The 12,283-nt window shown below is 39.2% G+C and overlaps 1 protein-coding gene across 7 annotated transcripts in view; it reads right to left on the bottom strand.

Annotated features, from left to right (window-relative positions):
* The window catches only part of PRKDC (protein kinase, DNA-activated, catalytic subunit), a 219,931-nt gene extending 207,850 nt beyond the window's left edge, over positions 1-12,081 (bottom strand). For all 7 annotated transcript variants that reach the window (XR_012020234.1, XM_072804689.1, XM_072804690.1 and 4 more), the window contains exons 1-9: positions 11,879-12,081; positions 9,849-9,925; positions 9,658-9,750; positions 7,385-7,459; positions 6,532-6,640; positions 5,905-6,017; positions 5,719-5,818; positions 525-580; positions 407-437 (exon numbers count right to left, since the gene is read on the bottom strand). Coding sequence is in view for 6 of the 7 variants with exons in the window: in XM_072804689.1 (XP_072660790.1) it covers positions 407-437; positions 525-580; positions 5,719-5,818; positions 5,905-6,017; positions 6,532-6,640; positions 7,385-7,459; positions 9,658-9,750; positions 9,849-9,925; positions 11,879-12,032 (808 nt within the window). In the remaining variant the exon portion in view is untranslated. The remainder of the gene's footprint in view (positions 1-406; positions 438-524; positions 581-5,718; positions 5,819-5,904; positions 6,018-6,531; positions 6,641-7,384; positions 7,460-9,657; positions 9,751-9,848; positions 9,926-11,878) is intronic.
* Between the last annotated feature and the right edge of the window lie 202 nt (positions 12,082-12,283).

The following is a 12,283-nucleotide window of genomic DNA, read 5'->3' as shown; positions in this document are numbered from 1 at the left end:
ACATGTCAAAACTAAAACTGTTCATGAAGATCCACTATCATTATACTATAACTTTAGGGATCCTGATCAGAGTTCTAACACTGCGAACCTACACTTGAATCAATAGGCCAGTGACCTCCAAAACTAAGTTCAGAAGTAGGATCAGGATTTATTTAGATAAAAGTCAGTATCAAACAATCAGGATCCCCTAAAGATGCTCTAAAGTAGCATTGTTTAAGCCATGTCATTTAAGTGTGACCACCTAACCGGAGTTGTGTGCCAAAAACAAAGCCTCCAAAAGCCTCTCCATAAGTAACTGTATGTGAAACATCCAAGACATACTTCACTTACAGTTTAAGCAAAAGTTTAATCATGACATTAATTTAAAAATCTGAAATATTCCACCTTGTTATATATACAATCTTACCTAAGGGTACAGCATATCTCTTCAGGTCAATCTATTAAAGAAATTTTAAAAATTACCATCTATGTTTGAAACTTTCAAGTCTCAGCTATAAAAGAATTAAGAGTAATATTAATCCTACCTGAGGACGAATTGCCTTTAATGCAAAATCAAAAATTTCCCTCGAAGTCTGGGGATCTGGGGAAAAAACAAAAAGAAGTCTCCATTAAAAATCCCAACAGTATCATCTGACAAACCTCACAAACGCTTTACAACCAACAGTTTTATTTCCTTGAATACAGGAAGCATGTCTTCTATCATTCACTTCAGCTGGAGAGCTGCAAGCTATGACTGCTGACGTTATTATTATAGTAAAGAAAGAAGAAAATGTTGAGTTACAAGGACATGGGTTTCAAATCCACCTCATCACTTACAAGCTCTGTTAGGTAATCTCTCAGAGCTTCAGTTTTCTTATCTATAAAAAGGGACATTGTATAGCTTCTTTGATAGTCGTATGGAAGATTATATAAGGTCAAGCACATGGGGTGCCTGGGTGGCTCAGATGGTTAAGCATCAGCCTTTGGCTCAGGTCATGATCCCAGAGTTCTGGGATTAAGCCCCGCATCAGGCCCCTTACTCACCAGGGAGTCTGCTTCTTCCTCTACCCTTCCCCCCTGCTTTTCTCTCTCTGTTTCTCTCTTTCTCAAATAAATACATAAAATCTTTAAAAAAAAAAAAAAAGTTCAAGCACATGATCATCATCCCTGTACTGCCAGGCTTGTATTTAGCATACGACACATGCCAAATTACTATGGTATTTACAAATATGAATAAAATGTGATCTTTGACCTTAATAAACTTACCACCTAAGGAGAAAGCAGCTACACAAGTATAACCCAAGGCTCTTACGCTGACCTGACAGACATCACTACTATTTAACTGTCTCCCACTAGTATTCACTACAGCTGTCCAGAAATCAAGCTTTACTTATCGCTAAGTTATCTAACCTTGGAACAGAGACTTGCAAACAGCAAAAGCTCAAAGATAGTTTACTTTGATCGAAAGGACTGATACATTTAAAAACAGAGCCCAACTGTGACAGAAGACAGAAAGAGAAGGGGTCAGAGAGGGCTTAAGAGGACTGACACATCAGCACATCTGTAGGATCATTCCATAAAAGAAGTATTTTAAAAGCTCCTTCGGGATTTTAAATATAAGGAGAATTTCTTCCAGCTCTGAGTATTCAAGACAAGATTTACAGACAACAGTTGAGCTAGACCTAAAAGAATGGGAATCACTTCATAAAAAGGTCATTCTGATACTAATAGAAAGTGACCATGTAAACACAGGTGAACAGACTCAAAGGCACGAGGTACTCATCAGTGCATAGCTGGTCTAGAATGTGTGGACTCAGGTGAACACAGGGAGGTGCAGGAACGCCAGGGCTTGAGCTCCCAGTTGTGGGAATGGACATCACCTCTATGACCTTCCTTAGACTCCGCCTCCCACTGTCCACTCTCCTGTGTCCACCTCTGCCTTCTTTTTTTTTTTTTTCCACCTCTGCCTTCTAGTGGACCACTCCCTCGACAAGCATGCTCTTGTATTTATTTTGTTGTTGTGGTAAATATACATAATGAAGCATTTACCATGTTAACTACGTGTAAGTATACATACAATTCAGTGGCGTTAAATATTCACATTATTGTGTACTCGCCACCATTACCTATACCCAAAAAAATTTCATCATCCCCTATGGAAAGGCTGTACACATTAAACACTAACTCCCCTGCCCCCACCCCCTGGTAACCCGATTCTACTTTCTGAACCAATAAGTTTCCCTGTTCCTGCTACCTCATACAGTATTTATACCGTTGTGACTGGCTTACCTCACTTAGCAGAATGTCCTCAAGCCCACGTGTTATAGCAGAGGAGTGTATTTCCTTCCTTCTCTAAGGCTGAATAATATTCTGTGTATATACTACATTTGTTTATCCATTCATCTGTTGATGGACACTTGGGTTGTTTCTCCCTTTTAGCTATTATGGATAGTGCGGCTAGGAACCTGAGTATACAAATTCTGGTACCTACTTCTAAAAACCCTTCTCCTATAGCTCCCATCAGGTATCCCATGTTTCTTTGGTCTCCTCCATTAAGATTCCTCTAAAAGGTTTTCTGCTGATAGCCTCCACTTCCTCCCTTCCATTCCACCTTATCTTCACCTTACTACTCCTTAACCTGCTCTGCCTAGCTTGTCCTCTGACACTCAACTGAACTTACCCTTGTTGAGGTGGACGCACTCTGCAGCTCTGGTGGCTTTGTATTCAGACTCCACACAGAGCAAAGCACCTTTACATCCTTGCCCCAGTTTCTCTGTACCCACTCCCCAGCTAATCTTGCTCACATTCACAGCCTAACATAATACCTCTATGCTGAAAACTGCCAAATTTATATCTTAAAGTCTAATTCCTCCTGCAAGATCCTGTCCTAAGTATACAACTGTACCCTTAACATCTAAGCTGAGACATCCCATGGCCTATGGTTCAACATGTCCAAAACAGAAAGCCACATTATTACCTAAAACCTGTCCAACCCAGTTTAAACACCACTGCACCAACTTCAGTTGCTTGCAGCCACACTTAAGAGCCAAGTCTCTCAATCCTACACTAAAACAAATCTCATACCCAATAGCAGTCAAGTAGACCCTTGTAAAACATCAACTAGCCCATATCTATTCACTGGAGGAAAAAACATGGTTTCTTCTGCCATTGGGAATGAAATGCAAGCTCAGAAGCCCCTCACACACTGACCCCACATACTGCGCAAAGAACCAGAGGGCTATATACATCCTCTACCTTCTTCATACTCTGATATTCCTATTCACTGTACCCAGCCTGTTTGCATAACTGAACCCTAAAATCTATAATAGCTTGTTCATCTATTGTCTGTTTCCTTTACTAGACTGAGTTCACGATGGTAGAAACCTGGTGATTCTAACTACTGAGTCTAACACCTAATTCATAACTTTTTACATAGAAGGCACCAAGAAACACATACTGTATGAATGAAAGTATCAGTATTAGTATTTAGTGCTTGATGTCACATTATCATGGCATGACAGGAAAACTATAAATTAGAGCCTCAGAGGAGGTGCCTGGGTAGCTCAGTCTATTGAGCGTCTGCCTTCAGCTCAGGTCATGATCCCAGGGTCCTAGGATCGAACCCCACATGGGGCTTCCTGCTCAACGAGGAGCCTGCTTCTTCCTCTCCCCCGCTCATGTGTATGGGCATGAGTACTTCCTTTTTTCCCTTAAATAAGTAATAAATAACCTTTAAAATTAAAAAAAAAAAAAATTTATTGCCTCAGACCAATGCTTAAATCCTAGTCTTGCCACTTATTGGTTATATAATTTTCTATTGCTGCTATAACAAACCATCACAAAGTGAGTGGCTTAAAAAAATACAAATTTGTTACTATACAGTTCTGCAGATGAGAAATCTGAAATGGGTCTCACGGAGGTAAAATCAGGGTGTCAGCATGGCTGTGTTCCTTTCTAGAGGCTTCAATGGATTAGAATGAGGACATCACTGAGAGCCATTACTCTGCTACCATGTCAGTTGTGTGACTTTGGGCAAGTAACTTGTCTTAGTTCTAGTGTCCTGATCTAGAAAATAGAGATATTACCTGTCGTAGAAAATTATTACTGGCATTTTCCTTGCACTACTCTAGAATAGTTTTTAGCACATGGTAAATGAACAATAAAATAAGTGCTGTTATTTTTCGTAAACTGTAGATGTTCACTAAATATCAATTAATATGCCAAGCAAATACAAAGACAAATTAGCAACATTACCTGCCAGCAGGTTCAAGTGACAGAAATAAACACTGGTTTACTGGTTATGACCCAATAAATTAAAAACACATCATAGGAAGTACTGTAACAGAAGAATACAAAAGCCAGAGGAAGTGACTCATCTCAGGGGAACCATAAAGGTCTCAAATAGGTGATCTGTGAGCAACCTGATGAAATGGGAAGCTGGCAATACAATATGGGACAGATGAGAAAGAAAATAAAGAGAAATCACATAGAGCAACTACATCTTTGGTAAGCAATAAAAGGATGAGTAAAAATATTAGGTTGAAACATCAAATCACTGTTTTTGTAGGTCAAAAATCATTGGATACTAGAATATAAAAATATTGGACACTGGAATTTCCTAAGTTTCAATCTAATAAAAGCAAATACACAGGAGGTAGAAAAATTTGGCAATTACTTAAACAGAAATCGTAAGATAGGGAATTTTTTGTTGCTTAAAGAATCTCTTAGGGTTAAAAATTTACACTGCCTTTTAAAAAGAAATGAATTTCATAATGCATATAACACTATCTTAGTTTATACTCTAAAACTGAGATATTACAAGGAAATATTATTGATAACTATAAAGAAAAGCATATTAAACAAACTTTAAAATTCATAGGCAAGAGGCAGCCCGGGTGGCTCAGCGGTTTAGGCCACCTTCAGCCCAGGGCCTGATCCTGGAGACCAGGGATCAAGTCCCACTTCAGGCTCCCTGCATGGAGCCTGCTTCTCCCTCTGCCTGTGTCTCTGCCTCTCTCTCTCTCTGTCTCTCATTAATGAATGAATGAATGAATGAATGAATGAATGAATATTTAAAAAATAAAAAAATTCATAGGCAAGAATCTGTATCCTAATAATGAAGAAATCAAAGACCTAAATAAATGGAGAGAGAAATTGTGTTATGGATTAGAAAATTCAGCATAGCGAAGATATCAGTCTCTACAGATAAATATACAAGTTTGGTGCAATGACTATCAAAATCCAAGTAAGGTGTTTTGTAGGCACAAAGTTATTCTACAACATGTGTGGAAAAGCATAGCACTTAAATGATTTCAGGGGCACCTGGGTCATTCACTTAAGTGTGACTGGCTATGAAAGAATAGCAGGAAGGCTCCTTATGGTGGCAGACTGTTTAGTATCGACTGCACTGGTGCATACACAAATTTGTACATCAAAGAACTGCAGAGAATGAAATACACATACACAAAGGTATGCACACAAAACTGTGTAAAATGTGTAAAATGTGGATAAGGTTGGTAGATTTATCAATGTCAATATCCTGGTTGTGCTACCGGACTAGTTATAGAAGAGGTCATCACTAGTAGGAAGTGGGTAAAGGACAAATGGAACCTCTCTATATTATTTTCACAACTATGGTGAATCCACAATTGGTTGAAAGTTCAAAGAAGTAAACTAGCAATTCGTTTTAGAATTATAGCTTTCAAAATAAGAAGAAAATCAAGTAAAGTCAAACAATACCTTCTTCCATGGATTTGGTAAAGTTACACATGAGTGAAGACAATCCCTTCAGACACCCTGCCAGAACAGGCAGTTTGGGTTCTCTTATTGCTGATGTCATCTAAAAAATGTTTTAAAGAAGATACCATTAAAAGAGAAAAACACAGTGAAATCTTTGGAAGCAGAATAGCATAAAGTTTGCCATACCTGGATCTTAAGTTCACCCAGAAAAGCCCGGAACAGTTTTTCTGAATTATTTATCATCTCACTAGGATGAACTTCAGCTAATACTCCTAGAAGCTCATATATTTTTTCTAATACTGAAAAATAAATTTTAAAGAAGTCAAAAAATTATATTTAAATAAATTAAAGTGTATAACAAAGTCAAAGAACGTTTAGTTCAAAAGTAATTTCGAAGATACAGAAAATATCTAGTTTTAAGGACCAGAATCTTTCTTTCCTGATAAATTTTATGCCAATCTACTGTTATAAACTAAGTTACATTTGACATATGTTGTGAGTTTTCTTCTTTTCTGTGTTTTCTATTTAAAGAAATAATTTCATGGAGTGTTTGGCTCAATCCATGGAGCATGCGCCTCTTACTCTTAGGGTCATGAGTTCACAGAGTGTGGACCCCACTCAAAGAAATCATTTCATAAAGATTAAACTTTTATAAGCAGAATTTTACACGTTTTTATTTGGATTTTTTTTTTTCAGCAAAAAGAATTCCTCTGTAGAACATATAAATGCTTTGGAGAGAAAACCTAAGTTTTACACTAAATTTTTAACATCAATTTATTAAAATATTTAAAATTAACGTTTGAAACATCTCACCTGTATCCTGTATTTTTGTTTTCAATGCAAGTTCTCCATAGAATTTATTAAATAATTCTCCAATACTAAATTCATCCATGAGTCTAGAACTTCTTAAAGTCCGAAGTAACTAAAATAATAAAAACTAGCATTGTCTAAACAGGAGAATAACAACAAGGCTTCCCTTTTTTGCACTGTTTCTACACAACAAAGCTCCAGAATCACATGTCTCTAGGGAATGTCTTTGGCTTCTCAGCACTCCTATCTAGCCTGATTATTTAGAAGCCAGAGGTTGAGGTGGGTGGTAAAACACGTTACAAAGGGGAAGAGGCTGTACACTTAAGTTTACCTTCCCAAGAAACCAACAACATGACAAGAACCATTCTCTTGGAGGCACTTAAGACAAGGACTAACAAGACCCTAAGTAATTCTAAAATGGAGATACAATAAAAGACATACATCTGAGAAACGGGAGAGTCGCCCAGGAATCACTTAAGTACAATTTACAGACCCATTTTCATGCTAAGGTTTAAGAAAGAACTCTGACCTACAATGATGTGAATTCTGGCAACTCTTAGCAGCCTTACGTTTTTAAGAGTTATGGTGAGAGAATAACAGAGGGGCAGTAAATTCCTTATTTTTCCTCTTAATTCCCCTTACAACCCCAAATCCTTCCTCTACTACCCAGAAGGCAGTAAGAGCAAAAGGCCCCAGTATTAGAGGTGATGACTGGAAAATTTTGTCCATACATCAATGTGACCAAAGCCTAGCCTCTAACATCTCACCCTCAAAACCTAACTTAAAACTCTATTTTTCTGCTTTTTAAGTTACAGGTTTAATATGAAATACATGTACTTAGAAACAACAAAATTACCTTAATAAGAAGATCTAGGGCTGGGATTTTACATTTAGCAGCTTTATCCTTTGTGTAAACACTGGTACAAGTAGTCTAGGTTTTAAAAGGAGACATACCGAAATCATCAATAAGATCTTAGTTCTTCAAACTAAAACTTTACAACAGCTAAAAGTACATCTCTGAGAGGAGCAACACCAATCTATGACGTGCTACAATTTAGTATTCAGCTGTTAAAAGTATAATATCAGAGGGATGCCTGAGTGGCTCAGCAGTTTGGCGCCTGCCTTTGGCCCAGGGCATAATCCTGGAGTCCCGGGATCGAGTCCCACATCAGACTCCCTGCATGGAGCCTGCTTCTCCCTCTGCCTGTGTCTCTGCCCCTCTCTCTCTCTCATGAGTAAATAAATAAAATCTTTTTTTTTTTTTTAAGATTTATTTATTCACGGATCCCTGGGTGGCACAGCGGTTTGGCGCCTGCCTTTGGCCCAGGGCGCGATCCTGGAGACCCCGGATCGAATCCCACGTCGGGCTCCCGGTGCATGGAGCCTGCTTCTCCCTCTGCCTATGTCTCTGCCTCTCTCTCTCTCTGTGTGACTATCATAAATAAATACAAATTAAAAAAAAAAAAAGATTTATTTATTCATGAGAGACACACACACAGAGAGAGAGATAGACAGATACAGGCAGAGGGAGAAGTAGGCTCCATGCAGGGAGCCCGACGTGAGACTCGATCCCAGGTCTCCAGGATCACGCCCTGGTCTGAAGGCGGCACTAAACCGCTGAGCCACGGGGGCTGCCCGATAAATAAAATCTTAAAAAAAAAAAAAAAAAAGGTATAATATTAGAGTATATAAATATACAGACAAAAAATTACTGAAGGCATGTATACAGTATGCTATGGTAATGATATCAACAATAATCACAAAAACACAAAGTAAATGGACACCTAAGCAGGATTAAAAAAAAAAAAGTTATGCTTCCTTGCATACCTCCCATAGCACCTGTTGCCATTTATCAAGAAACTAAGCATGAAAAACTTAACAAGGTAACTAAAGCAATTCCAAGAGAAATGGTTGGCACTCCACAGTAAAACAGCTCATACTAACAAAACAATGAGGAACTCCGGAGAGAGGCCACCTGGTTCCAAGTTTTGGGTGAAGTTTCTTAACTTTTAAGTCTCATTTGTAAGCTAAAAAGATTGAAGATACCTACTTCACAGACTTTCAGTAAAACTAAGTAAGACAAACTGTACATGAAAGAACTTTGTAGACTCTAAAGCACTCTACAAATGTTAGTTATTCCCAGTGTTGAAGCAATTTTTTAAGATACAGTTGACTCGAGCACAGGCTTGAACTGCGCAGGTCCACTTATACTCAGATTTTTTTCAATACAGTACTGTAAATATATTTTCTCCCACAATTTTCTGAATACCACTTTTTTCTCTAGCTTACTCAACTATAAAAATACAATATATATATAACACATGTACAAAATATGTGCTAATTAACTACTTATGCCTATTACCCCAGATTGAATACATACTTCATCAAATCTTAGCATCCAAGAATGAGAAGCAATTTACAACCAATAAAAACAACTTACTTTGTGGCACCTGCTCAAAGTATAAACAAGTCTGAGAAAGAACAACTGAATTTATGATTACCAGTTCCACAGTAAATTATGACAACACCTGGGAAAGGCAGGTGGGAAGAGAACGGGAAGCACAGGAAAGGCAAACTTTCCAAACTGCTGCCAAAGAGCACATATGAAGGGCATGAAATGTAAATTGTACCCAGCAGGAGAATTCTTTAAACTGTTTTTACAGTGTTTTGAAATCTCTCCACAATTCAATTTACTATGACTTTTTATAAAAGCGTTATCCAGGCACCCCAGGTGGCTCAGTGGCTTAGCGCCGCCTTCAGCCCAGAGTGTGATCCTGGAGACCAGGGATCGAGTCCCACGTCAGGCTCCCCGACATGGAACCAGCTTGTCCCTCTGCCTGTGTCTCTGTGTGTCTCTCAATGAATAAATAAAAAATCTTAAAAAAAAAAAAAAATTGCATTTTCCTACATGTAAAAAGTTAATAGTTATCAAAGTAGTTTTTGACAAGGGCCTTACCTTAGTAAACCTAAAAAGAATAGACCACTTCATTTCTAGCCCATAATCAAGCACAAATAAGATCCTCGATGAGACAGGCAAGAATAAAATATAAATCCAAGTTTAACTTACAGCAAAAGTTAAAATCGATGTTGGTATATAATGAGATACGTTTTTTTTTTTTTTCTCCTTACCTTAATATCAAGAGAATAAGGTGTGATCTTCTGGCCAATTTTTTCTAAGAAAATATATAAAAATTTTAAGACTTCTTCTCTACAATCACGAAACTATAATGAAAGAAATAAACATTACATATGGGCAAGCAGAAGCGTTATTTCCGCATACAGAAATATATAAGAAAAGGAAAATGAAATCTTCAACTTACTTCATCAATGCTAAGTGACTTCCGAACAAATACAAGCAAACCGAAATCTTTGGAAAAAACTAAGGAAGTCTGTAATGCTGAACAAAAATAAATAAGGTAAGAGAGTGCCAAGAAGCACCCCATAAACCCACCCTAAATGAGCTCCATGTTTCTCAATTCAGCCTTATAAGCAATTAAATTATAATTACATAATATAAGCCTTATAAACAATTTAAAAAATTAAAAACTAACTTAAGGCTGCTGTATTTAAAGAAAACAGGAAATTGTAGATGATATTCCACTGAGATGACACAATCAGAATAATGGCCCCAAAGATACCTGAGCTCTAATCATGATATAACATGTGTGAATACACTAACTTTACACAGAAAAAGAAAATTAAGGCTGCAAATGGAATTAAGGTTGCTAGTCACCTGACCTTAAAAAAAGGGAAATTAGGGCAGCCCTGGGGGCTCAGCGGTTTAGCGCCGCCTTCAGCCCAGGGCGTGATCCTGGAGACCTAGGGTTGAGTCCCACATCAGGCTCCATGCATGGAGCCTACTTCTCCCTCTGCCTCTCTCTCTGTCTCTCATGATTAAATAAGTAGAATTTAAAAAAAAAAAAAAAACAAAAAAAACAAAGGAAATTATCCTGGATTATCCATGGGTCCAATATATTCACATGGGCCCTTACCAGCGGAGGAGAGAAGAAGAAACATGGAAAGAGAGGAGAGAAAAAATTTCAAGCACAGGGGTTACTAGAGCCATGGTTGCTGGCTTTGAAGATGAAGGCCACGATTTGAGAAATGTAGGCGGCTTCTATAAGCAGGGAACACCAGAAAGGAAAACCGGGCTTTGGTCCTGAAATCGCAAAGAACAGAATTCTGCCAACCTGAATGAAAAATGAAATGGATTCTACACGAGATCCTTTAGAAAGTAAAGTGACCCTGCCCGATGCCTTGGTGTTAGTTAGGTGAGACCCCTGTTGGGGTTTTAACTACAGAACTGTAAGGTTAAATGTACGTTTTCTTAAAGCACTAAGCTTGTGGTATTTGTTACTGCAGCAACAGAAAAGTAATACACTCCTCTATAATCCTTCACCTGGAAAAACATAAAACTATTGAGAGTAAACTTGCAACTTCTTTATAAACAAGTTTACTAGAGGAACAGAAAAGGGGAATTGTAACTTAGAAACTCTGAGACTAGGGGCCCCAAGGGAAACTCAATTTCACCTCAAGTCATGATCTCAGGGTCTTGAGACAGCCTGGCATGGGGTTCCACACTGAGTGGGGAGACTACTGGAGACAGTCTTTCTCTAACTCAGCTCCTTCCCCTCCTTCTCTCCAAAAAAAAAAAAAAAACAAAAAACAAAAAAAACACCAAACCAAAACAAAACAAAAAACACTTTGAGACTAGAAAGAATTTACGTTTTTTAAATTTATTTCCCCAATAATATATACTTGTCAATATATAGGTACTAGATAGCATCAGAAGTTTTCATGCAATGATATATTTTAAAAGTGCCAAAAGAGGCACTTTTACTACAAAGGAGCAAAAGGTTCTCATCTAGAGCCTGCTAAAATGTTAAAAGAACTGCAGGACTATTCAGTTACATTTCTGCAAACCTGCTCAGAAGTAGGAACAACAAACTTAAGAGTTGGAAAAACGTACAAGTGGGTTTAGGCGCTTTTAAGGTAAAAGAAAATACCTTCCTTCGGTTCTCTCTGCTTTTTCTGCAGCATAGCAATGACTGCCAAACTTGGGGCATTTTCACTAAGTGTGCTTTTAAAGCATCTTCACAAAAAAAAAAAAAAAAGGCATCTTTACTCTGCTAGGAAAAACAGCAGCATGGCAAATCACTTTTTGTACACACTCACAGACATTCCAACAACCCAGAATCAATGACTAGACTTTTTCAAAGCACTGCGGGATGAACTCAGCAGAGAAACCCCAGGCTCTGCGGCTCTGGCACGACCCGCGACTCCCGAGACCCCCCCCCTCGCACGCACGCGCGGTGGGCACTGTCCTCGGCGCGACCCGGTCTGTACGCACCCAGCACCGCGGGGTCGGAGCTCAGCACGCACTCCTGCCCCAGGCCTCGGATCAGCTGGTAACTGGCCATCGCGGCGCTGCAGCGGTCCCCAGCAGACAAGGACTCCTGCAGCTGTAGCAGGGAGCCCCGCGCGCCGGACCCAGACTCGGCCATCGCGCCCGAACGCGGCCGTGCGCGTGCGCACACTAAGCGCGGGTCCCGGCGTGCCGCGGGGCTGGGGGGTGGGGCGCGAGGGGGCAGGGCTCGCGGCGGTGGGACGCCCGGAGCGGGGGCGGGCTCCTGGGGGCGCGAAATTTCAGGGAACCCCGCAGGGAGGGCCTTATTCGTAGGAAGAGCCTCCTTGTGCCTGAATGAAGAGGTTGGCAGATTGCCGAATGTGTCGTATATAATGCACTTAGCATACA

This window comes from Canis lupus, chromosome 28 (genome assembly GCF_048164855.1).
Source record: "Canis lupus baileyi chromosome 28, mCanLup2.hap1, whole genome shotgun sequence".
Classification (NCBI taxonomy): domain Eukaryota; kingdom Metazoa; phylum Chordata; class Mammalia; order Carnivora; family Canidae; genus Canis; species Canis lupus.
The sequence above is the reverse complement of the archived record's forward strand: the minus strand, read 5'-3'. Positions and strand labels throughout refer to the sequence as shown.